General features: G+C 43.1%; 1 protein-coding gene across 1 annotated transcript; it reads left to right on the forward strand.

Annotated features, from left to right (window-relative positions):
- The first annotated feature begins 667 nt into the window (after window positions 1-667).
- FH (fumarate hydratase) lies at window positions 668-27,548 on the forward strand. The gene is made up of 10 exons (XM_080824401.1): window positions 668-820; window positions 8,085-8,219; window positions 10,823-10,933; window positions 13,086-13,262; window positions 15,592-15,774; window positions 18,768-18,933; window positions 20,046-20,249; window positions 21,763-21,890; window positions 23,981-24,134; window positions 27,353-27,548. The coding sequence occupies exons 1-10, from the start codon at window positions 695-697 to the stop codon at window positions 27,493-27,495; spliced, it is 1,527 nt and encodes a 508-aa protein (XP_080680527.1). The 5' UTR covers window positions 668-694; the 3' UTR covers window positions 27,496-27,548.

Genomic DNA, 27,548 nt, shown 5'->3' on the forward strand with positions numbered 1-27,548 from the left:
CATGGTCCCAGGGTCCTGGGATCGAGTCCTGCATTGGGGTCTCTGCTCAGCGGGGAGCCTGCTTCCTCCTCTCTCTCTGCCTGCCTCTCTGCCTACATGTGATCTCTGTCTGTCAAATAAATAAATAAAAGCTTAAAAAAAATTCGAGAAAAGAAGAAAAGGAAACCGCAGAGACCTCAAAACGACTTTCTTAAGTGTCGGCATCGTGACGATGATTATCTCCTTGCTTATACTTTGCTCCGATTTCCACAGTTTCTACACGGAAGAAGTAATCTGGAAGAAATTTTAAAAGATTTCAAAGAGAGAAGCAGTAATGACGGGTTACAGGATAAATAAATATTTCTTTCTGGAATACGTCATGGACCAAACCGCGGGTTCACGGGTCAGCTCCCCGCTCCTCCCGCCTCACACCGCGACCGAACGGCCTCACAGAGTCACCGAACTTCCCTCCCCATAATTCCCTTCTCACTCGTTTCCCATGAATCCGAGGGAGTCGAGGGTCCGCTCCACAGTTCGAAGTTAACCCCACCCCTCATTCTTTACTGGCCATTCATGATTGGTCCCGCCCCACGCGCTGGGTTTGAGGCTGTTGATTGGATAAGAGCGAGGCGCTGTGGGCGGGACGGATTATGACAGCCAGCGCGGAGGCGTGGCCTCAACCACCCCCAAATTCTACCCAGGCACCCGCTGCATCATGTATCGCGCTGTTCGGCTTCTCGCGCGCTCGCGTCGCCTGCTGCGGCCTCCGGCCTCAGCCTCCGCTCCCGGCCTCGGAGAGGCGGCCGTCCTCCCGCCGCGGACCCCGAACTCCGCCCGAATGGTGAGCGCGGCCGTCCGAGCCCCGGCCTCCCGGCGGTGACCTTCAGCCCTCCGCTGGCCGGCCGGGCAGGCGGGAGGCATTCCCGGGGCGTCCCGGCAGAGCCCGGCGTGGGCTGCGTGCCCGCGTGGCTGGCGTCCGGGCCCCGCCGTGCCGCCGCCGCCCGGAGGGAGCGCTCGGGCAGGGGCGGTGCCCGGCGGCGAGGGTCCTGCGGGGTCTGCTCCGCGTTCCGGGGCGGGCGGGGTTGGGGGGCGCCGCAGCCGCGCTTGCTGCTGCGCTCCAGCCGGTGCGGACGGAGCCCCCACCTCGGCCGCTGCCCTGGCGACTGTGCGGGGCTGGAGGCGGGACCGAGGGCCGCTGCCTCCCCCGCCCCTTAGCCGGCTGCTGGCGGTCGCCTCCGACCCGTGGCTTCTTACCACCCCTGTGTGGCGAGCTGCTTGCAGGCCTCCAGGTGGGGTTGAAGGCTCTAGGGAACTTCAAAGATTCTGCCTTTCGTGAAGTGGCCTGTTTCGCTTGTTGGGCTGTGGTTCCCCCAGTTTTGTTGAACCGTGTCCTGAAGCAAGTTGGTGGAGACTGGTTAGGATCTAACTTGTAGCTGAGCCTACTTTTTATTCAGAGAGACCTGGGGAACTTAACGGTCCGAGCTCAAGTCTTCTGCGCTTTAGAGTGGCACCTTCAGTAATTTGGGCTGTTTGACGAGCATTTAATTTTATTTATTTTTTAAAAGATTTTATTTATTTATTTGACAGAGATCACAAGTAGACAGAGAGGCAGGCGGGGGGTGGGGTGGGGAGCAGGCTCCCTGCTGAGCAGAGAGCCGGATGTGGGACTCAATCCCAGGACCCTGAGCTCATGACCTGAGCCGAAGGCAGAACCTTAACCCACTGAGCCACCCAGGCGTCCCTTACCGAGCATTTTAAATACTTATGCACACGGGTATTGTTCGGACGAGTTTGGGAAATAAGTGGTAGTTTAGGAAGAGTCACACTTCTGCACGGTTCACTGAGCCGTAGTATGAGCTTTGCAGTCAGACGTGATTTCAGATCCTGTGCTGCTACTCAGAGTTGGGGATTGGGGCCGCTTGTCTTTGTGCTTGGGTTTCTGCGTGTGAAATGGAAGTAAGAACAGGTATCCAGCAGAATTGCTCATGTGCAAGTACTTTGTGTTTGGCAAATAGTGAGTGCACTTAAATTAGTGCCTCCATGTATTTCAAAAGTCCAAGATATTTTCTGAACTATAAACTGGAAGATATTAACACAGCATTACTGTGCTTGAAACTACAAAATCGGGGTGCTTTTATGTTCCTGCAACACCTTGCTCTAATTTTAATGCATTTTAGAGCCTTCTAAAAATTTATTTAGTTTTTACTAATTTAGTGTTTTGTAAAGGGGAATCGGAGGCTGGAGAACTGAACTTGCCCTGCTCTGAATGTTCCAAATCTAGCACTGCCTTGCTTTTTAGTGTTGGAATGATAGCTAAGATCTAATGAAGACAGATTGCCCCCCCTAATTCTAAATACATCTTCCGCCCTCTGAGCTCTGCTCCACAATCTTTGTGTTGATTTTATGAAGTTTTTCTTATTGCTACTGTTGAGGATTTACATAACCCTAACTGCCCTAAGTTACGTTTTATCTAAAGGAACACAAATATCCAATAGGAAGATAACGTGTTTATTGAATGCCTGCTATGTATTGGGCCCTGTGAAAAGGACAGTCGCTACAGGCATAGGGTTTAGAGACTAGCAGGGGAGATTAAATAAACAAAGAAATGATGCACAGTTAGTTATGGTGTGATAAAAACTACCCAGAGAAATAGCACAGTGAGGGTGAGAATGTCTCATGGAGAACAGCTACAATGTAGCTTTGATAGTCCCTTGCTGGCATGATGGATGGGGAAGCCCTACATCTTGTAAAGTCACTTTTATTTCCTTCATGACCTGCAGAATGACTATGAAGTCTGGAAGCATAGATAATATCTTCTATATTGCAGTGTAATATCAATAAAACATTTATTATATTTTTGCCAGTATAGCAGGACTTGGTGGTCATCCTACATTTTTTTAGAAGGAAGCAGAAGTTTATGAATTTGAGAAATCCCTTTTTTTTTATTATGTTGTTAGCCACTGTGTGATACCTCATTAGTTTTTGATGTAGTGTTCAAGAATTCAATAGTTGTGTATAATACCCAGTGCTCATCACAACCCGTGCCCTCCTTACTACCTACATTTTAAGACCAGACACACTTTTTCAGAAAGAAACCGAAAACCCAAACACAATGAAGTCAGATATTGGATTTTTATATCTTTGGATAGTCCTTTTACAGGAAAAATGATTTGGATTTTCTTGAACGCTGAAATATTCTTTTAACTCGCTTTAAACTGAGAATCTGAAAGGCATTTCATTTCTTCAGGAGATGTCAAGGTTTAGTTAATGGTTATCTTACACATGAATATACATGGGGACATCTTAGAGGCTCAAGGCCGATATATATATATATATATATTTTTTTTTTTAAGATTTTATTTATTTATTTGACATAGAGAGAGAGAGATCACAAGTAGGCAGAGAGGCAGGCAGAGAGAGAGGGGGAGGCAGGCCCCTGCTGACCAGAGAGCCTGTTGTGGGGCTGGATCCCAGGGCCCTGAGACCTTTCAGGTTTAGACTGGCATTGAGATTTTGAGAACACCTCATTGAATTTCAGAGTTTCCTGGGGTTAGTGACTATTAACAATAGTCCTTGGTATTTCTAGGGCCTACTGGCAATCAGACTGCAGGACCATGACCCTTCATGCTTCCCTGGAAGGGAGGTGATTTTAAATGAGCACGAATCTCACAGGAGCCGGTGGCAAGTAGCACTTTTTGCCTGCCCCATGCCTGGCTGGTTAAACTCTTTAAACCGTGGTGTTACCCTGAAGTGATAAACTGCCTTCTGTTAGAAACTCTTTATGAGTTATGGTATATGAAGGCACGATTTTCAGAAACACTAGCTTTTCTAATAACACTGGATTATATTGTATGAAGTAAAAACATATATTTAAGAGATGCCATTCATCGCTTCATTTTTCATCAAAAGCACTGATCATTTTCTCAGTATTTCAGGGTGAGCCTCCCTCCTCTTCTTGCCCACGACACTGGGAAGAGATAATGTACATGATAATTTGGAAAATCTTGAAAACCACACAGGTGCTTTTCAGACCTCAGGTGGACTGATTAGTGGATGGTGAAATCAACGTAGTGGGTAGTTACCAACATGATTCTTATTATTTTGACAGAATAGAGTGGCATGGAAGAGAAAATATTCCTACTGTTTTGTGAGGTTTTTGTTTCAGCCTTGTGTGCATATATCTATGTGTTGATGTACGTACCAGGTCACTGTATAAAGGTCTTTTCTGTGGGTTACTGTAAAGCACACTTACAGAAATTTGGCTTCTGTAGGTTTCTTAAAAGAATGTTTGAAGAGATTTGGCAAAGTTACCTGGTTCCTTGTTTCTCTCTCTCTCTCTTAGAGCTTCTCTAATAGATGCTGACTCCACATCTAGCTTCCTGACAGATAGTTTTCTCTAATTCCTGGTGCCTTAAAAAGGGTTTTACAGCATTGCTTCAGTTTCTGTTTTACGAATTTATGCAATCTATATATTTCCTTGGGTTCAAATAAAGAAATACGTGTTTGAATTTTTGCAACAGTTTGTTATTAGCTACCTAAGCTGCTGCAAACAATGTTTATTGTTGCAAATTTGGGATATTGATTTTTATTATAAGGACAATAAGCATGTTTTTGGATGTTTTTGCTGGGATTGTGATTTCAGCCACAATTGACCTCTGCACATTTTAATGGTCACTGTCAAGATCCTAGAATTTGATTGAGGTTGCTGTTTCTTGATTTGGAATTTAAAAAATTGTTCAGGTTTAAGCTGAAGAACACAGCAAAATATATTCATCTAGATCTTTTCAAGTAACTTTGAATGGATCTGAGTTTTACCATAGAAACCAGTTACTTAGTAAACAAACTTACTGCTGTTTTATGATGAAAATGTAATAATTTTGAACACAGAAAGCAATGATGTAAATCTAAGGAGTTGAACCTGATTCCTCAAGTGACTGATGGAAACTGACCTCCCCTTTGGAGCTGGCTTCTTATTGCTGTCACATAATGAGGTGACAAGAGGAAGAAAACCTAGCTCATGTGTTCAGTGTCACTGCTGTCATTGCTGGTGTTATTGGGCCGAAGTCTACTTCAACATATGTGGATATTTCCTGAGGCTATCTAAAACTTAGATCATAATGGAAAATATTTTTATTTGTGCATTTGAAATGAAGAACCCCACGTGCTTTTGGTCTACAGGGAAGGGAGCAAGCGGGTGTATAGTGGTGTCAGTGTAACCAAGCCCGACTAGAGAAAAAAATCTAACTACTCATCTTTACGTCCTCTTACTGTCCAGGGTTAGGGGTACAGCTCAAGGGCTGATTGGGACCAATCTGAAGTTACTCCCTCCATTTCTTGGCTTTTGGAAGTAGTAACAAAAAAGTAGTAATCCAAACAGTTCTCGGGTTTTGACAGTCCAAGGTTGGGGGGTTTCAGGCCCTTCCTCTTGCTAACTGGGTGATCTCCCAAGATTATTTCATCTCTCCAAGCCCCAGTATTTTCTCTAAGGTGGAGATGGTAATAGTAAAATCTCCTAGAATGGTTGTAAAAGTCAAATAACGTGATACTTGGAAAGAATTTGCTACATTAGCCCAGTAAATGCTGAGGTGTGATTATTTTTATGAGCTGCTGCTTCTTACTGGCTTAGGCCAGTCTTCTGTAGACTTTTAGACATAGGAAAAAAATGTACCTCATTGGCAATATTACCCTATTTCTACCTAGATACAATGATACTTTTCTATTTTTGCAATCCAGAAGGCTTTATAACATATAAATGGTTTTGTAAACCTGTCTAGTCCCAAAGGACAACTAGAGATTAATTTTTTTTCTTTTCCCAGAGGACTATTTACTAAAGCAGAATTACTTGGCTGGGGATTTTTAAATCTTTTGAATCATCTGACCATGTTTATTTCATAGTTAATGCACATTAAAGCTCAGAGTATCTTTCTTTTCTTTTTTTTTTTTTTTAAAGATTTTATTTATTTATTTGACAGAGAGAGATCACAAGTAGACAGAGAGGCAGGCAGAGAGAGAGAGGGAAGCAGGCTCCCTGCTGAGCAGAGAGCCCGATGCGGGACTCGATCCCAGGACACTGAGATCATGACCTGAGCCGAAGGCAGCGGCTTAACCCACTGAGCCACCCAGGCACCCTCAGAGTATCTTTCTGAAGTCTCCTTGATATACATTGTCACAGGTAAATTCCAACTATTTAGTGTTTTACAATAAATCTTTTTTATAGTATTCTAAAATATTTGTTGAGCAGTTGTTAACTTTTTTTTCAGCAAAAGTTGAGGTACTTGGTAGAATCCTAGGGTCTCCATAAAAGGGACTTTGGATCATGGGTTCTTATTCAGGGTGGTGGATTGGCTTCAAGATATAAAATCTTACATAAGAGTTTTCATATATGTATTTATGTTCATTTTTCTAGAGAAGGGATCCATAGCTTTCCTCATATCCTCAGAGGGCTCAGTTGCCCTGGGAAGGTTAAGAACTGACCTAGCCATCCTCCCTTATCACTACATTTAATTTATAGATGAGAAAAACTGACTTACTGAAGGTGACACAGCGACTGAGTCGGGGGCTGTTTGACTGCAAAGCCACTGTGCTGTGGCTCGTAGTATTTGTAGATCATGGCAAAGCTCTACTTAAATATCTAATATTTACAAATTTTAAAGTATCATTCTTAACAAGTTCCCAGTGAAGTAGAGATTAACCCAAGTGCACTGAATTGGCTGAAGCTTAACCGATAAGAGGTATACTCCTGGATTGGAAAAGATTACTAGAGATACTTCAGAGGCTTTCCTTGATCTTCTGCATAGGTGTGTGAATTCTACAGTCTGTCTTTAACATCTTTGCATTATTTGCAGATAATATCTGATAAGGGGTTAAATCCAAAATAGATGAAGAACTTATGTAACTCGACACCAAAAAGCCCAAATAATCTGATTGAAAAATGGGCAGACGACCTGATGTACAGATGGCCAACAGAGGCACGAAAGGATGCACAACATCACTAATTGTCAAGGAACTCCACCTCAAAGCCACAATTACACGTCACCGTCCACCTGTCAGAATGACCAGAATCAAAAAGCTAAAAAAGAGCAGGTGTCGGCGAGGAGACAGAGAAAAACCGAACCCTTGTGTGCTGTTGGTAGGAATGCAAATTGGAGAACAGTGGAGGAATAGACCCTCAAAAAATTAGAGATGCCATATGATTCTGTAATTCCACTACTGGATGGTTACCCAAAGAAAGCAAAAACACTAATTAAAAACGATAGATCCACCTTTGTGTTTATGGCAGCATTGCTTACAATAGCCAAATTATGGAAGCAGCCCAAGTGTCCACTGAGAGACAAATGGATAAAGAAGGTGTGGTGTGGTGTATACACACCGCACGTGTGTGCACGCGCGCGCGCGCGCGTGCGCGCGCGCGCACACACACACACACACACACACACAATATATGGAATATTACTCAGCCATAAAAAAGCTGAGGTTGGTTTGTTTTTGCCATTTGCAACAACATGGATAGACCTAGAGGGGTATTATGCTAGGTGAAATAAGACAGAGAAAGACGAATACCATATGATTTCATTTATGTGTAAAATTTAAAAATCAAAACAAATGAGTAAACAAACACAAAGCAGAAGCAGACCCGTAAATATAGAGAACAAACTGATGGTTGCCAGAGGGAAGAGGATGAGAGGATGGGCAGAATGGCTGAAGGGGAGTGGAAGGTGCAGGCTTCCCATTAAGGAGTGAAGTCAGTCTTGGGGTAGAAGGTACAGCACAAGGAATATAGTGGATTGTGTGGTGATAACGTTGTGTGGTGACAGGTGGTAGCTACACCGCGGCAAGCACAGCAGGACCTAGAGTTGAGTCTCAGTGTTTTACACCTGAAACTAGTGTACCGTTGTGCGTGTTAACTATACTCCAAAAAAAAAGTGTGACAGAAATTTCTCAGGAAAAGAACTGGAGACCAGAAGGAGAATCTAGTGGGTTTTTTTTCTTTTTAAATCTTTTTAGTAGGTATTAAGGTTTCTTGCCCCTTATAGCTGATAGGATATTATTGCTTTGATACTCAGTTTCTTCTCAAGCTCTAACGGTGTCTTAATTTTTCTCTTTAGGCGAGCCAAGATTCCTTTAGGATAGAGTTTGACACCTTTGGTGAACTCAAGGTCCCGAATGATAAGTATTATGGCGCCCAGACGGTGAGATCCACAATGAATTTTAAGATTGGAGGTGCGACAGAACGCATGCCAGTAAGTGGTTTTATGGAAGTATTGGCTTTATTCAAATGAGTCACTTTATTTTACAAATAAATATCTTACTGAGTTAAAATAAAAAATTATTATGGAATTGGCTTTGTGAGTCTTTTTTTTTTTTTTTTTTGCTGGGGTTTTTTTTTCAGATTTTTATTAGAATTTTAGTTTGAACTTTTCGTTTCAATACTTAGTTTTTAAGCTGATTTAATACAGATTTTTAAGAAACTGATTGAAAAGGAAACAGATTTTTCTTTAATATTATACTTTCTGTCTATCTTGGTTTCGGTTTCCAGGAAAGTGTACACAAATACATAAAACTATTCTTCTTCAGCCTATCTATACGTAAGTACACATGCAGTGCCACGTGAATGACCGAAGGATTAGGAAACTTTCCTACCGTATTTCGTTAAGTGTAAGGTGACCTCAGTTAGAAGACGCACCGGTGAGATGCACTCAGTAGCACTGGGAAGGAGGAGGGCTGTCAGAGTCGGGCCCCGTCAGGGGCTGGATGGTGACGCAGCCTGGCTTCAGACGTGTCAGAAGTGGAGAGAACCGCCCGAGTGGCTTCCGTATGCTACTGAGCCTGGCCGCAGCGTGAACCCTGGTCAGCGCCAGGCTGCAGCCTAGGCTCGGAGCCTGCGAGTGGCCGGGCTTCGGCCGGGGAGCTGCTGCGGAATACTGTCTTCCGAATATACTTTTCACCTTACGGTCTTCTTAACTTCCGTATTTTAGTCCATTGCTAAGCCTTTAAGACTGAACCTTCACAGGCTTATACACTATTACAATAGGCAGCTGACTCTAAAGAAAATCTTTCTGTCACTGCCCCCACCGGTCCGCCCGGTGGTGGGGCAAACTAGGGTCAGGCAACGTGGTGAGATGATAGAGGGTAGCAGCTGATCCTAAAGTGTCCTCATCGAGTTCAGCTCCTGGGACTGAGGAGGGCAGTGCAGGGCACTAGCGGGCGAGTAAGCAGGGCTCAGGTTTAATGCTCCTGCTTCTGGCGGCAGGGGTGGGACTCAGGGGTGTGTGGTTGCTGCCGCTGCTCCAGAAATGGGGCAGCTGTTTCTGTTAGGCGCCTGTAAAAGATGGACATGTGGGGTATCTGTTTTTTGTCACATTTTGCTTCACCTTGATTAATATCCTGAACTTTTTAAAATACAAAGCAGACTCTGATGGGCCCTGACCTGAGCAGTATGTGTAAACCTGGCCCTTTGTACCCAAGGTCCAAAGGGGAAAGCAAAACCAAAAATGATTATGAACTTCTAATGTGAGTAAATTTAGAATAATGAGACCCTTCTTTTCTCCCCAGTGACATTTTACCATTTTATTGTGATCGTAGTCAGTGAAGCTGCTGTGACGCTCTTTCCATTTTCTGAATCCGCAGACACTGGGGTCAGTTGCTGCCTTCAGATGGCCAGAGTGGGGAGGCCCGTCAGTTACGACCTGGCAGTGGTTTAAGCCACCACTGCAGTGTCCTCCTGTAGAAATTTAAATTCCCATCCGTGTCATGTTTAAAGTTTTTAAATTTCTAATGCTATGTGCCATTTGTTTCTATCTCATTTGGGTAAAACACTCAAAATGTTTTGATTCTGGTTTCTTAGAATTGAAAACACGGATGTTCTCTTGTTATTTCCTTTTCTGTTTGACCTTCAGCATGTCCTCCCTTCAGCCTGGTTTTAACATGTCCTCTTCCTTTTCTTCAGTTTTCCCCCCTGATCCCGGGTGAGGACTGTAGCTTCTCCTGTACTTTTCCCGCCCTCCCTTCCTCCCTTGCACATTTCCCCCTTCAGACCTCGTGTGGGAGCCAGACTATAATCTGCATTATTAATTTTTGCAATAATACATAATTCTCTCGTCTCACAAAAACCAGATACCACTTCTTGGTGTGTCAGCAAAACTTGCTGAATTTTATCCCTTTAAATTTGGTGAGGTGATCCAGAGCAGGAAGTGAAAAGATCTGCAAACCGAAAGGGTTTGATATAGGGTGAGATGATGCATCAGAAGCTGTAAGCCCTAAGTCCGTATGTAGTACCCTGGGGTTAAAGAAATATTCTGAGGGACATTCCAGTGACTTAAGGACTGTCAAAGCCTCATTGACGAACCAGAAGAACTTGCTTTTTGGCTTTGGGATGAAGTGATACCCATTTAGTAATGGTTATTTAGAACTTATTGGCCGTTAAATATTATTTTTACTTGTATTGTTTTTAATGAGGAGAAGGAAAAATTATAATATGGCATGAGATCCAGTGAGGGAAAATAATGGTGCTTGCTGGTGAAATGACTGAGTGCCATTTGTGTTTATATATATGAAATAAACACATGTCTGTTTTAATCTCATAAAAAAGGGGCGCATTGTGTGTTTGGGGGGTACGGTCAGACACACACATGTATTAAAGAGTTAACCTATTTGCTTTTGTTTGGTTTCCTAAATATACATGATGAATCTTGGTTCATTACATACCTCTCTGTAATCTTAGTGTTACTGTAACATTACTTACTTTAGTGTTTTATGTAGTTTTTGCACTTGCATAAAAGAATAATCTTAAATTTATATGCTTAATGAACCTGCAATTTTGAGATATTTTTCTGATTAATTTTAGATCCCAGTTATTAAAGCCTTTGGCATTTTGAAGCGAGCAGCTGCTGAAGTAAACCAGGATTACGGTCTTGATTCCAAGATTGCCGAGGCCATCATGAAGGCAGCAGATGAGGTAGGAGGTGATAAGTGCGCTGTTTACTCAGTGGCATCAGACCTGCATCTCTGCTAGATGATGTCAGGCTCTGGCAGGGCAAAGGGGCATCGAATTCCTGAGTTAATGAATTTCAAGGTAGGGTGACAGCAGCTTGTTTGGTGAGGATATTAATGTGGTGCTTAAAATATTGTGGCAAAAGTTTTGGGATGATGCTGTACCTTTTTAAAAAAAATTTTTTTTTTAAATTTTTTTAAAGACTTTATTTTAGAGAGAGAGACAGATTTGGGGAGGGGCAGAAGGAGAGAGAGTCTCAAGTCAATACCTCACTGAGCCTGATGCAGGGCTCAATCTTACAACCCTGAGATCATGATCTGAGCTGAATCCGAGAGTCAGACGCTTAACCAACTGCGCCACTCAGGCCCCCCATACCTTTTATTTTTCATTCTCTTCACAGTTTGAAGAGACATGGTTAAACTTATACTACATTTTATTTTTTATGTATAAATGATTCCTTTTAAAACTAGTCAGTTGGGCGCCTGGGTGGCTCAGTGGGTTAAGCCGCTGCCTTCGGCTCAGGTCATGATCTCAGGGTCGTGGGATCGAGTCCCGCATCGGGCTCTCTGCTCAGCAGGGAGCCTGCTTCCCTCTCTCCCTCTCTCTCTGCCTGCCTCTCTGTCTACTGTGATCTCTCTCTGTCAAATAAATAAATAAAATCTTTAAAAAAAAAAAAAAAAAAAAAAAAAAAAAAAAAACTAGTCAGTTATTTGATGATATGTATGGAGAATGTAATTTCACTAATCCACTTAGTTAATCTTAAGGAAGTAGTCAGAGATAATGGTTAAAAACATGTATTTACAATGTTTTTCATTGTAGTACTATTTACGATAATAACAAATTAGACTGTACCCGACCATAACAGATGCTTATATAAACTATATAGTAGAGCCATAGAAAATTACTTTCTTAGGAATGTCCTATGATAGGGGTACCTGGGTGGCTCAGTCGGTTAAGCAGCTGCCTTCCACTCAAGTCATGATCCCAGTATCCTGGGATTAAGCCCCGTATCCAGCTCCCTGCTCAGCAGAGAGCCTGCTTCTCCCTCTCCCTCTGCCTGCTGCTCTGCTTACTTGTGCTCTCTCTCTGTCTGTCAAATAAATAAATAAAATATTAAAAAAAAAAAAAAAAGAATGTCCAGAATGTCCTATGATGGAGCCCACCATATAGGAAGTATGGGTCGGGGAGGTAGCAAAATGTATGTATTTTATGATCCTATTTGTGTTTGGAAAATATGAACAGAGAACATGTGTTTTTCTTTGTGCATGTTTGCACACACATTGCTTGGGGCAAGCCTAAAGGGAGAAGCCAAAATGCCAAGAGTCACCATTTCTGAGGGGCAGCGCTATCGTAACTTACACTTTTCTCACTTCTCAAAATGTTCCACACTGAATGTCTGTTACATAACTAGGAAAAAAGTTGTATTTTAAAAGGGACTAATTGTTTAAGGTAATAACTTTCTACGGTGTGTACTGTTTTTTTAAGCTAAAATCATTCTAGAAGACGAAGTTCAGCACCTACTCTCTTAGAAAGCTTTATAATTCAAAAACTAACACATACAATTATATGACAGAAACGGACGAATCTGGCTGTGCTTGTCTCTACTCTTGGCAGTTGCTACATGTTGGACGTCTGTGCCCTGAAGTAGCTGTTAGCAAACTCACTTTCAAGTGACTCGTTCATTGTCATGCTGAGTCCAGCTGTAACTTCTGTTGGACATTCCCACTGAGCACCACAGGAAATGTGTCTAAGGCCAGCCTTAATGGGTGGCCCTGTCTGGTTATTATTAGAGGATGCCGTTGGAGATACAGAAGAAAGATGGCTTTGATTCAGTCTTCACCTGCAGTCCATGCAATTGTATCTTTCAGAGTAGATAACCTTTCACTTTGTAGAGCAGCAGTGGTTGGAGCATGGGATGCTGCAGAAGCCTGGAGCCGCTGGACAAGCACGAGCTGTGTGGCACCATCCGTAAATCATTTAGCATATGAGAAAAGTGAGCATCTTTAGAACAGCACTTGATAGGTGACTCCTTAATCATAGCTGATCACAAGAGCTAAATGGCTATCGAATACTTCTTATTTTTAAAAATCCATTTTTTAAACCTTTTTTCCTGCAGGTAGCCGAAGGTAAATTAAATGATCACTTTCCTCTTGTGGTATGGCAGACTGGATCTGGAACCCAGACAAATATGAATGTAAATGAAGTCATTAGCAATAGAGCAATTGAAATGCTAGGAGGTGAACTTGGTAGCAAGAAACCCGTGCATCCCAATGACCACGTTAATAAAAGCCAGGTCAGTATATGATCTTTTCTTCGTTGTAAATTGAAAAGAACACCTGAGATTATGCCTATAAAACTGGAATTAGCTTTTTGACAAGGAAGGTTCATTTGGCTCACATTCTTTAGTGGAAAGGACTTACATCTTTTTTGTTTGTTTGTGTGTTTGGCATTTTCTTTTGATTTTATTTTAACAACTCACATTTGAAAGGCTTATTTCAACAGAGGTATGAGCAGTAAAAATAAAAGATTTTAAAGCCACTTTTCAAAATTCAGGTTCAATCCAGATGAAGAAAGTCCATATACCACATTTTTTTTTTCTTTGAAGTATATATTTTTTCCATTTTATTTTATTTTATTTCTTTTCAGTATTGCAGAATTCTTGTATGTTCTTATTTCTTTTAGAAATCTTGGGTCTGTGTCTTAAACTTCATAAAAATCCCTATTGGGGAACCTGAATTTAGTAAATAAGTGTATTTATATTGTTTGGTTTTTTAAAAATGCTTTATTTTTAAATCATTTTAGAATTATAAAAGAATTACAAAGGTACTTCACACAGAGTTTCTGTACACCCTTCTCCCAACTTCCCTTAATGTTAAGCATTTTTCATCACCCTGGTACGTTTATTCTACTGTGAAATTAACATTGGTATACAGCACCCTCAACCAGACAGACTTTACTTGGATGGCCCTAGTCTTCTACAAATACCTTTTTTCTTCCAAGATAAAACCCACGCTCCACATTGCACTTAGTTGCTGTGTTCCCTTAGTCTCCTCTAGTCTTTGACTCTCGTCTTTTGTCACCTTGAACTTTTGAAAGTAGCGGTCAGGTATTTTGTGGAATCCCTTGGTTTGGATTTGTTTGATGCTTTCTCATGATCAGGTGGAGACTCTGGATTTTGGGAAGACTGTTCAGAAGGGAAGGGCTCCTCTTACTGAGTCACGGCCGGGGTACCTGATAGCACCAGGACTTGGGACTGGTGATGTGACCTTCAACCCCTGTTTAGGCAGGTGGGCTTCTCCACCTTCCGTTCTCTGTTAGAAGTGAGCCATGCAGGCCTGCCTCTACTCAGGCACTGCCTTTCAACTTCACTTTCTAAAGGGAGGAGTATCAAGGAATTTTTGGTCATGTACTAAAATCAACACAGAATTAATAAGTAATTTTGATGCTGGGCAAATACCCTCTTTCTCCTTAAACTTGTCCACAAAGTTTGGATTTGTGCATATTTATTTTACTCTTAGGGCTCTAATCTGATACTGTTATTACTTATGTTGTTGCTCAGATTGTTCTAGCTGTGGGAGTCCTCTCTGTTGGCTCCTGTGTCCTTTGGATGTATCCCCATCCTTCCCCAACCTCCTTTTTTCCTTTTTTAAAGCAGTTCTTTACTTTCTTCTACCAGATGCTCCAGGCTCATCATGCTGTAGCTTCCCTGCCCCAGGCCCCCGTCAGCACCCATTTTTCCAGGGAAGTCTTGGAGGATCTCATTGGAAAATATTTAGAAGTCAAGATCTGGTGCTAGGCGTAATTTAATGTATTTTAAAGTATTAACAGGGAAGCTTTTTCATACAAGGTTACCGTATGAAGGATTTTTCAAATTTGTTTGCGTTCACATATATAAACTTCTCTTTTATGTATACCGAAGTCTGAAATCCATGTGAGAGTAATCGCATGTGTACACTCGGGTGCAGGAGTGGGGGCGCTACGTGGCAAGCGAGATCGGTGTGCACCGTGAATGTTCCTTATACCATTCATTCTACTCTTGGAAATGGTTTGATATTTTCCACAGTAAAAACCTACAAAAATAACCCTTTGTTTTTAAAGTAGCATAATAATTTAAAAGTATAGGGTTTCTAGTTGAAAACAGAGCTTGGAGTATGGACTTCCTGGTTAGGTCCCAGTTCTGCCAGTTCCTAACTGTTTTGGCAAGTCACACCATTTCTTTGAGAGCTTGGCTTTCCTCTTTTTTAGAGTGATGAACTACCTCACAAGAATTTTGCTCAAGTTTAATAAAAGACTATCGGTTCTGTATTAACTGTAAGATATTTTATTACTGCTATCCTTACATGCACTTGTTAATTGTCCTTCCTATTTGCTGCCATTTACTAGCAGATATCATAATAGTAAATAAGAGTAGGTGGCATATATGATACAGTCCTGCGCTTATTAAGCCCGACTGCTGCTCTCGGACCTTAAGTGAGCTGTGTCTTGCCACAAGTCAATGTCATTGAGCACTAAAGACATGAGTTTCGTGTAATCGTTTAGTGACATTTTTAATGGGGACATTCAAGTTTGTTTTTTGTTGCTTCTGATGTAACATTTTACCATTTTTGTAAATTTTCCAACAGAGCTCAAATGACACATTTCCCACAGCGATGCACATTGCCGCCGCCATAGAGGTCCACAACGTGCTCCTGCCAGGACTCCAGAAGCTACATGATGCTCTCCATGCCAAATCCAAAGAGTTTGCCCAGATCATCAAAATTGGGCGTACCCATACGCAGGATGCCGTTCCTCTCACCCTTGGGCAGGTAGATGAGTGCGGCTGTTGATTCAGTTTGGGGGTTGGTACAGATGGCCAGCATTATTACCCTCTAAATCATACTCGTTTAAAAGGCCAAGTTAGGGGCGCCTGGGTGGCTCGGTCGTTAAACGTCTGCCTTTGGCTCAGGTCATGATCCCGGGGTCCTGGGATCGAGTCCCACGGCAGGCTCTCTGCCCAGCAGAGAGTCTGCTCCTCCCTCTCCCACCCCCCCTCCCCGCTTGTCTTCCCTCTCTCTGTCTCTCTCTCTGTCAAATCAGTAAGTAAACTCTTTTTTAAAAAAATAAAATAAAAAATAAAAGGCCAAGTTATAACAGTTCAGTGGCAGAGATTTTTCTGCATTAACCCGTCAGTAGTTTTACCGACAGCTTCTGAGGGGAAGAGCACAGCGTGAGGGCTGTGAGCCAGTCTCTGGGCAGTTGGCCCGGGTTGGGAGCTTAGCTGTGCTACGTACAAACTGTGGGACCCTGGGAAAATTAGTGAGCTTTTCCGCGCCTCAGTTTTCTGAGCTTTAAAATGAGGAAAATAACATCTGTGTCTTAGCCCAGCTGTGAGGTTCTATTGGTTCGTGTGAAGGGCTTAGAAGCATGCCGACACATAGTAATAAGGACATACTGGCGTTAGCGGTCACCGCCGCCTTCACTGTCCCAGGATCATTATCCTGTCTCCCTTTGTCTCTTACTGTACAGAGTAGGATCTATAAAAATTACTTTTAAATTGATTAAGCAAGGCCTGTCTACCTCTAAGATTGTATTGGGCCATATGGGAAAGGGGTATTACTCTTCCCCCAAATACCCGAAAGTGTTTTTGTGTTTCTTCAACAGTGCCTCAGAGCATGTCTAGTAGCACGCAGCACAAAGGACACGAAGGGAATCAGGCAATGGTTTTTGTTTTTTGTTTGTTTTTTAAGATTTTATTTATTTACTTGACAGACAGAGACCACAAGTAGGCAGAGAGGCAGGCAGAGAGAGAGGGGGAGGCAGGCTCCCTGCTGAGCAGAGAGCCCGATGTAGGGCTCGATCCCAGGACCCTAGGATCATGAGCCGAAGGCAGAGTCTTTAACCCACTGAGCCACCCAGGTGCCCCCAGGCAATGGTTTTTGATGGTAAAACTCTCCCGTGGTTTGGGAACAGGGAGTTGCTCAGAGGCGGTATCAGGTGATGGCGAGGGGAGCAGGGCTGCTTACTTGAAAAGGCTCATTTGTAGTTTTGTTCAGATGAACACCGCAGGAAGCTTGATTGCTAAGTTTAATTTCAATGCGGAAGGGACAAGGAAAACAAAATGATTCATTGGAGTACAGGTGCTGTGAGAGAAGGGAGCTCCTACCTTCCATTGTCCCTGAAGCCTCTTCTCTTTGCAGCACGTTCTTAGTGCCTGGCCTGGTGTCTACAGAGGAGCAGGGTCCCTCTGGTTTCTAACGTTTCCTTGTTGTGTGTGTCACATGGTGGAAAACCACCGAGCTAACGTCTCTTGGGGCCATGACAGCCTCCTGGGTAAAATCATCATTCTCCCTGTTACATCGGCAACAGTTTTCTGGTGGACTTCACCTTACCGGAGCACCTACACTTGCTTTGATTGGAATTGCCTTTTGAGTTTATGCAGGTTTTCCCCAATAAAAAGAAACTTCTTCAGTGCACCCAGCCGGTTATGTATTAGTGACAATAGGTTGGATGGATCCGGTCTACCTGAAAGGGGTTACAGCTTCTAAAATGTTTTCTTTAAAATAGTAAGATATCCTAATACTAATCAGAACTGTTCACGGTTTTTCCATGTTTTTAGGCAGGGAAAAGAGCTTTAGTGTAACCATATAAGTCTGGCTTGCTCGGTTGAGTTCTGGCTTATGCCTTTTGTGCCTGCATAATTTTTTTTTTCTTCTAAAGATTTTATTTATTTATTTGACAGGGAGAGATGACAAGTAGGCAGAGAGGGAGGCAGGCAGGCAGGCAGAAAGAGAGGGAGAAGCCGACTCCCTGCTGAGCAGAGAGCCTGATGTGGGGCTCGATCCCAGGACCCTGAGATCATGACCTGAGCCGAAGGCAGAGGCTTTAACCCACTGAGCCACCCAGGTGCCCCACCCCACATAATTCTTAAAATTGTTTCAGCAGAATTCTTAAAAAGGGCCCTGTCCTGTTCAGACAATGCATTCTGTGGCTACCTTTTGTAAAATGTGTCATTCTGGGAACCCTGTGACAGTAATAGCAGAATTAACTTGCATCTGGAAGCTCTAGTCTTGCTGTGGCCTGTTACCTGCTTGTGCTGTCAGTGAGCCGTTCAGCCTCCTGTTCTCTGTTAGGTTTTTAAGCTGAAACTGTGTGGAGAAAATGTCTGTGTTTGTATTTGTCTGGAGAGATGATTCAGGGGTTGTGTTTTTGTTTTGTTTTGTTTTTTTCTTTCTTGAAGTTGTCTGGGACACAACAACAAGAAAAAAAATCACCTGCAAACAGACTAATAATGTAATGTACTAAAGTAATTCTTTCTTAAAGCTTGTTTCCTGGGTGCCTGGGTGGCTCAGTCGGTTAAATGTCTGCCCTCAGCTCGGTCATGGTCTCAGGGGCTAAGATCGAGTCCCGTGTAGGGCTGCCTCCCTGCTCCGTGGGGAGTCTGCTTGTCCCTCTGCCCCTCCCCTCCGCTCCTGCTCATTCTCTCCCTATCTCTTGCTCTCTCTTCTGCAGGAATAAATAAATAAAATCTTTAGAAAATAAAGCTTATTTCCTGTGTTGTTTATCTTTGCTTTCTATTAAAAGAACACAAACAGGCTGCATGTTACCCTCTGTGGTGTCATCCCACCTTATAGGTTTATAAATCCTCGTTCTTCCTTGTACTTTGCTCATCATATGAATTAAAATGGTACACATGCCACTTGGTAGCTCATAATTTAGTACCTGAAACATATTTAAAAGAACTTCTGTTCAACACGGTCGGAGTCACTTGTAAGCTGTTAGGAAATCACATGTTCCCTCCTTAATTTCCTTCTCTTTCCAGGAATTCAGCGGTTATGTTCAACAAGTGAAATACGCGATGGCGAGAATAAAAGCCGCCATGCCAAGGGTCTACGAGCTCGCGGCTGGAGGCACCGCCGTGGGCACCGGCTTGAATACTAGAATCGGCTTTGCAGAGAAGGTGGCGGCCAAAGTGGCTGCGCTCACAGGTCAGCGGAAATATGAATTCCGACTCCTCTTCGTTACACTGGTCTATATGTTCTAGGTGTTTCTGCTTTGAATTCTTGTGACTTTAAAGCTAAAAAATAATATTTTCCCATCAAACATGTTTTATGTCTGTTTCAGAAGTAGCAGTATTAATCCTCCTGCCTTTCATGTTTCTTATCTATGATTCATACGGTGTGCGATGAAACCCATCAGTGCTGGCTTGTTTACTGTCATGGTGATGCTCAGTCATTTTCCCTTTAAAGCTGTTTCAAATACCCTTTTCAAAGCAGGCAAAATCAGCAGATGGTTGAGACACGGTCCTTTCAATGGTAGATATGTTGAGATACTGACAGGCTTAGTTTCTTTTTTCCCTGTATCACACTGGGACATTTCTCTGAGTTAATGACCTTTTTGAATCTTGTTTTTCCTTTAGTAGAGAGAGTGCTGTGCTCTCGATAATAACTATTATTACAGCCGAGTTGTCATCTCCAGAAAACTCTTCTGAAAAGATAGATGTTACTGGCTGAAAGGGCAGACATAATTAGACGGCCTCTAGTAGAGATTGGTTTTTCAGTCAAGTTTTAATTGAGAAGAACTGTATTATAGGAATTAGAATATGTGATCTTTAAAATTTGAACACAGGTGACAGTGGGTGGAAATGTCTAACTCCTTTTGGCCCCCTGCCGTCTTAGGGGGTCTGTGGGGTCCCGGCTAAAGGAGGCACTAGGACAGCCGAAGATGGGGAGCAATTGTACTAGTAAAGGAGTGTGGGGTAAAGTGGACTTTAGCTCCTTTTCCTCCTTACTCAGAAGTAGGCATCATACACATGTTCTCAGAAGAACAGTGTTTTTCTTTCAGTGCATTTCTTTTATTGTCCTTGTTTCTTTATCCTTTAAACACGCTAGTATCTCCAGATTCTTCCTGCTTGTTCAAGACTTAAACCTAGACAAAGCTTGAATCAGAAGATAAGCATTTTTTTCTAGAAGTAAAATTTTTCTTCTGTGTTTGCTTTTCGTGTCCTGGAACTTTCTGTTTAACTTGCAGATATTAGAAAAAAAACATTTAATTCTACCTGTTAACTCATAGAGTTGTTTTTTTTTTTTTTTTCCTTCAGGCTTGCCTTTTGTCACAGCTCCAAATAAATTTGAAGCTCTGGCCGCGCACGATGCTTTGGTTGAACTCAGTGGAGCCATGAACACCAGCGCCTGCAGTCTGATGAAGATCGCCAACGATATTCGCTTTCTCGGGTCTGGTCCCCGCTCAGGTCTGGGAGAGCTGATCTTGCCTGAAAATGAACCAGGAAGCAGTATCATGCCAGGTAATGACACAGCTGGTAAATCTGAGCACAGCAGCTGGAGAAGAACCTGGGCATCCTCATAAACAGAGCACGTCTCCGTGTGTAGAGCATGAGTTTGATCCCAAACACGGATAGGGACGTGTGTCGCACGCTCATTTCAGAATGTCTGTGGGCCCCCCGTGATCCGAGTTGGGAACACCACCCAGCAATACAGGAAGAGAGAATGAGATGAGTTAGCACGTGTATTTTGGTTCCTACGTGAGCGAATGTGTAAGTTCCATCTTTCATAATCCAAAGCCAGAAGAACTCTGAAACCAGCTGTTAAAGCGATCAGGATGGGTGGAATAGAAACGAATTCTTCCAACTGCCTGTTAGTTCATTTTTTGCTTTGGGTTTTGGCCTGGCAGATAAGGGAAGTGACACAGGCACTAGTGAGTCATTTGACAGACTCCTGTGACAGTCACTGAATCCCGTGGGGACGTGTGGGTAGCCATGTTAGATGAATGTAGTGGGTGAACAGTGACACTGGAGTGACACTAATGAGTTGACTTCAGACGAGAGGCATGTCTTGTTAGCAGGCTGAGGGGTTCTGCCCCTTCACTGCTTCACTGGTGACTGAGGGCGAAGGCAGGGGGTACCAGTGGCTCACGTCAGTGGATAAGGAAACAGCAGCACACCGGGTGATAGGATCAAGAATTATATGGAAAGTCCTCTGTAGGTTCAACTAAAACAGACAAGGTGACTTTTAATAGTGAGAAAGAAAGACCTGACTGTAGGTTCTTTGAAATCTATGCACGTGTATAGAACGAGAAGAGATCAGGTTTTAGAATAGTTCATGTTGAAAAATGATGTAAGTTTAGTTGGCGGCAAATTCGAGGTGATTGCCTAGAAAAGAGAAGCCCAGATTCACAGATAAGGAAATAACCTTTCCGGTGTGTTGCCTTGTACTGGTCGGAGGCATCTGCGGTGTCTGATTCAGACTTGAGCTTGTCAGAGGGCTGCTCCCAGGGTGATGGGGCTCTGGAGACTTGGGACGAGTAGAATTTCTGCTTCATGTCTGCTTCCTCTGAGAAGTCTCCCGAATGTCAGCCTGGTGCTTATTTTATGAGTGTTCCCGTTGTAGCCCGCTTCTCTGTGTTTACCTCTCATGTGCTGTAATTGCCAGCTTTCTCCCCTCGGCCTCCAGGTTCTGCAGGCCAGGGGCTGCGTCACTCCCTGTGGGGTGTTCAGTGCCTGGCTCCAGTGTTCTACAGTGAACGAAAGCCGTGGAAATGGGGACGGCCACATTTCCTGTGTGGGTGTGGGTACTCGTTACTCAGGAGCCCCTGAGCGAATGGGTCACGGTTTGGGGCCACCGATCCCTCCCTCTTGCTTGGTTTCATTGTATCAGCCCTGATGACAGGGGACTTGCTTTATTTAACGAAGTTAGATTTCCTCCTTTTCTTGATCAGTTGACGTGATACGTAATCTTAACTGGTACTCGACACCATGAGCACGTTTGATGTGGAATCTTTCCTTGGTGGCTCTTTTGAAGGCAAGGTGAACCCTACCCAGTGCGAGGCGCTGACCATGGTTGCCGCCCAGGTCATGGGGAATCACGTCGCCGTCACAGTTGGAGGCAGCAATGGACATTTTGAGTTGAATGTTTTCAAGCCAATGATGGTAAGTTCGAGGTTCGGTTTTTAATGTTTTTTGACTGAAGGCTAATTGTCTTGTGTTTTCTTTCTATAAAGTCTTCTAGAGATTTCACGTTCGGTACGGGGATGATGTAAGTAGCAGTTGGAAGTCAAGCGTTTGTTAGTATTAGAAGATTAAGCCTGAATATTTAATTAGGTGACTTTTAGCTCAAGTGATTTGATGGTTTGCTTTATTTAATAAGAAGAAAAAGTCTGGAAATAGGGTGTGGGTTTCTTCCTTGCCCCTCACCCAGTGGGGGAGATGCCAGTGGCTAGAAATAAGTCGGGTCTCCTTGAGCCGTCCCTCAACCCTGTCTCCTCTCACATTGCTGCTGCTTCCCTCAAACTCCGTCGTCTTAGAAGGATAACCCACATTCGCTTTAAGGCAAATTCACTGCTCCCGGTTCCTGCCTCCGACTGGTCCTTGGATTATTCTCCTGGTCATTTGGAACTCCCGCAGGCCCGTAGACTTGGTGACATCTGACCTTGGCCTTGAAACACTTCTCCTTGGCTTCCTCAGCACCCTCCTCCCATGCTCGTCCCTGTCCCTCTCTGGCTTCCCTTCACCGGTTTTCCCTTTTCCACATACCTGGAAAACATTTATGTGTCTAAAATCTGTTCTTCACCTCCCTCTTCCTGAAGATGCAGCAGGGTGCGTCATCGTCAGCTTTTGTCCGCTTTCCTCAGCTTCAGAAAATGGAACCGTCATCCTTTGGAGTGCTTTATTTGTGTAAAGTGTTATATATAAAATATATTGGAAGCTTACCACCAGTTTGCATCCGGTATAAAGTCTGGTTTTAAGTTGACAAAGACAGGCAAATGACAACTATTAAGAATATTTATTCAGTGCATTTGTCAAATCTGTATCAGGCACCATATTGGGTACTAGTGATAGAACAATAAGTGAGACATATTTTTCTGCCCTCATGAAATGTACAGTCTCGTGAAAAATACAAGCCAAGCCAAAGCAGAACTCAGTCATCTAAGCTTTTGCTTGCCTGTCAGATTCCAAACAGGAAATACCAGCTGTCTGGCAATATAGATGTGCAACAAATGTCTTGCTAATCTTTTTATTTAAAAAAAAAAATTCTATTTTTTGTCTTTTATAGAAAATCCATCAAGGTAATCAACATTTGCCTTATATATTTTTTAAAGATTTTATTTCTTTGAGATAGAGAGCAAGAGAGAGAGCGAGCACGAGTAGGGGATTGAGTAGGAGGAGGAGGAGCAGGGAGCCCAATGTGGGGCTCGATCCCAGGACTCTGGGATCATGACCTGATCCAAAGGCAGGCGCTTAACCGACTGAGCTACCCAGGCGTCCCAACATTTGCCTTATATTAAAATCATTAGTGCCAAATCAAACCTTGAAGTTCTGAACCTTCTACTAGAGTCCATTTTGGGGACTGTACTTTTCAGACCCTGAGTTTTTAGACCCAAAAGAGAGTCGGATGCGGACATTATATTTATTGGAAATGTTACAAAAAAGGAAAAAAAAAAACCTCTAAAGCAAACTAACTAATTTCATGTTCATTTTAAATACTGTGTGAAAGTTTATTTTAAAGGAGCCAAGGAATATTTGTTTTGTTAAGCATTAATAACATGATGGCCATTAAGACCTGGGAAGCCCTCTCGGCACCGACTGCCTCAAACAGGCTGAACTGTCTAACCTCCGCATTTTTACTTCTCTTCCAGAAGATTCTGTTTCCATCTCTGGTTATCTAAGTCCCTTCCATCAAATAGGATTTCACCGATTCCTGCAACTGAGTTCATTTCTCTTCGTGCTAACATGTCGTACCACTCAGTGTCCTTTCACACTGCAGGTCTCTTGGGTTCCAGTTGTTTGTGTTTATGGCTTTTACGTCTTTGAGATTTCCATGTCCTCAAAGGTTCATAATTTCTTTCACATTTGTTTCTGGGGGATGGTGCTTTACACATCACAGGAGTGCTCTGTGTTTATCAAATTACATACTCATTTAGGAACCAGTGCATAATATATGTTACTGGACACAAAAGTTAGGCTTATTAAACCCTCTTTCTCTCTCTCTCTCCCTCTTCCCTTCACCCCTCCTGTCCCAGATCAAAAACGTGTTACACTCAGCCCGGCTGCTGGGGGACGCGGCTGTTTCCTTCACCGAAAACTGCGTCGTGGGAATCCAGGCCAACACAGAGAGGATCAACAAGCTGATGAATGAATCTCTAATGTTGGTGACAGCTCTTAATCCTCATATAGGTAAGGTTTAAGGAATTATAATGCCGTTTTCAACTACAAAATTAAAAAGCTAAAATATTTTTAAGAGATTGTTGGATCAAGGTGGACAGCAGATTCCTTTCGGGCGTTTAGTAAAATCTCACAAAATATTTGAAACTGGGTTGAAAGACACTGTTTATATATTAATAGGCTGTCAGTGAAGCTTCATTTCATTTGAAATGTGGTAAACTCAGCAGTTCAAACTTAAAATCTTAGTGGTATCGAGAGGCTGAACGTTCTGTGCATTCTACCTGGGAAAGCGCTCCTCACCGGGTAGCGTCACTAGGTGGCACTGGCCAGTTAGCAGTGTGGGATGAACTCATTTTTCTGCCTTCTCTAGCTGCTCTACTACACTTCGGTTTTGTTCTTTGATTCAGTTCAGAAATGGGGAGTTACCAATAAGAACAGAAGAAAAAGGGTAGTACTCATTGCTTGTAGGGAAAGGAGGACAATGTAAATACTATGTTTAAAACCATGAGTCTTACATTGCAAGCCTTTCCCAGAACTATAAATATTTCATTTGTGTAAATTCAAACATACCTGCTTGGACTGGGGACCGACCAGAGTGATCCTCACCAAAGACAGTTTTAGCTCATAGGTTTGGAGGCGCTCGCTGCCTTGTTACGGTGCCTTGAAAGCCTTTTCCCACCTTCTTACTGATGAGCTGAGGTTGTTAACATATTCTTCGATTTTCTATTTTATACTAAGTTATGACACAGTCATTGGCACGATATGGTTGCTGTTTAAAATACTCTTCTATAATGCCGAACTTTCAAGGCAGATTTTCTATTATTGGCTTCACATCAAGCTGTAATTTCTGTTTTATAAAGTTAGAGCTCATTTGACTGTTTCAAATATTTATAGGGTATATATCTGTATATATCATATATGTATGTAGCTGTGACATGCAATATAGCCTGTTCTGGGGTATAGAATTGAGATTGGTAATAATATTTTGATCCTTTAAAAATTATTGTACTTCCGCATTCAATCAGAGAGCTACACAGGGGAACCCAAAGGCTTATGTGAGAAATGTTCTCTCACATCTGTACTTCAGAACACTTGTTATAAGTGCTCCTAATGCCAAGTGATTGATTCGTCTTTCTTGGAATCAGATTTCCGTGAACCAAAGGCCATACGAGGATAAATGGGCAAGCCACACCTTGCTGCTACAGCGTGAGCCTTGTAGCTGCTTGTCCCGGGTTCTCTGCGCACTCGTGGAGCAGGCTGGCTGGTGATGGGGATTTGTGGGACCCGAAGAGTAGAGCTGAACGGTTAGCGTTAAGACTTAGTTTCTAACGTCCTCAGTATAAGGCTACACAATATCTAATAGTGACCCTGACCGTCTGATGAAAATTCTTTCTCAAAGTTACTCTGATCAGTAAATGCCCTTTTCAACAAGCTTAGCCTCGCCAGTTCAGGTGAGTACTGAAATTGCCCATAATTTGTTTCGTAGGTGATTAATGGGTACATGCCAACAACCCGTCACATCTTGCCCGCTTGACGATCGTGTTGCCTCAAGGCTTTTGTCCCTTTGACCATAGTCCTCTGATCTGGGGGTATTTGGGGTTTTTTTCCTCCTTTGTTGGTTTCATTGTTGTTCTTTTTTTTTTTTCTTTAAGATTTTATTTATTTGAGAGAGAGATCAAGCAGAGGGGAGGGGCAGAGGGAGGTGGAGAAGCAGGGGATCCTGACCTGAGCCAAAGGCAGACGCTGAACCGACTGAGCCAGCTAGGCGCTCTTTTATGTTCGTTCTTGCTCTTGCCTTCTGACCTTTTTTTCAGTTGTGTTAAGACAACTTGCAAAGCTGTCCCTGCCTTTGTTAATTGCAGAGGCAAATATCTGAGGCAGACAGATATGTGTGGTGGTGGTGTTTGGTATGAGAATAGATCTCTGCTGAAACTTGCCCCCTGTATCCTTGGGATGTTGGGAAGAGGTCAAGGTACTGACAAGTGTGTTGGAAGCAGCTGGCAGGTGCGTCCCTCCCCAGCCCCCCCCCTCCCCCCCTCAGAGCCAGTCCCCACAGCTCCCACACAGGGATGCTGTCTGCTGGGGGCACTGTGACACTTAGCTGGTTATGCTTTTGTAGAATCATTGCTTCCAGTTAAACATGTTTCTGAAAAAAACATATGTTCACTACTCAGAAGTATGTTTTCATGTCTTGGTGCTATATTGTGTTTCTGTTCTTCCCCCTGTGAAGATAGGAGTTGTTCTCAGTGTAGTATTGAGATTGGCTAATATGTTTTTGATCCTTTAAAAATTATTGTACATTAGCATTTAGCCAGAGAGAGCTATGCAAGGGAACCCAAAGACGATTAAAGTGGCCAACTGCCAGGGCACCTGGGTGGCTCAGTGGGTTAAGGCCTCTGCCTTCAGCTCGGGTCATGATCCCAGGGTGATGATTCCAGGGTCCTGGGATCGAGCCCCGCATCGGGCTCTCTGCTCTGTGGGGAACCTGCTTCCTCCTCTCTCTCTGCCCACCATTCTGCCTACTTGTGATCTCTCTCTCTCTGTGTAGAATAAATAAATAAAATCTTTAAAAAAAAAAAAAGTGGCCAACTGCCCATAGAAACAAATCTGTTATAGCAAGTGAGGTATGTTTAAGTCTGTCTCACTTACGAAAAGTAAAGCGTTTAGGCTGCATCAGAAGTCACAACTCTGAGGCTAATCACTGTTAATTTTTTTTTTAAGATTTTATTTATTTATTTAGCATAAACTGGGGCAGAGCAGAGGGGGAGAGAGACTTTTTTTTTTTTAAGATTTTGTTTATTTATTTGACAGACAGAGATCACAAGTAGGCAGAGAGAGAGAGAGAGGAGGAAGCAGGCTCCCTGCTGAGCAGAGAGCCCGATGTGGGGCTTGATCCCAGGACCCTGAGACCATGACCTGAGGCAAAGGCAGAGGCTTTAACCCACTGAGCCACCCAGGTGCCCCGAGAGAGAGAATCTTAAGCAGACTCCATGCTGAATGTAGAGCCATCAAGGGGCTCGATCTCATGACAGAGATCATGACCTGAGCTAAAATCAAGATTTGGAGGCTTAATCGACCAAGTCATCCAGGTGCCCCTGTTAAATATTTTTAAGATTAAAAATGTTACTTAAGAGATCAGTAGCCTCAGTTGAGTAAATGATTACCTTTTGCTTTAGAAAACCAGATTTCACTACGAACTCCTACATTGCCTTTTTAATTTTTTTCTTCAGGATATGACAAGGCCGCAAAGATTGCAAAGACGGCGCACAAAAATGGATCAACCTTAAAGGCGACTGCTATTGAACTTGGCTTTCTCACCGCGGAGCAGTTTGATGAGTGGGTGAAACCTAAGGACATGCTGGGTCCAAAGTGATTTAATAAATTTATAATAAAAATAATTATGTTCAATAAAAGAAATGAAAAAGA

Source organism: Martes martes, assembly GCF_963455335.1.
Source record: "Martes martes genome assembly, chromosome: 15".
NCBI lineage: Eukaryota > Metazoa > Chordata > Mammalia > Carnivora > Mustelidae > Martes > Martes martes.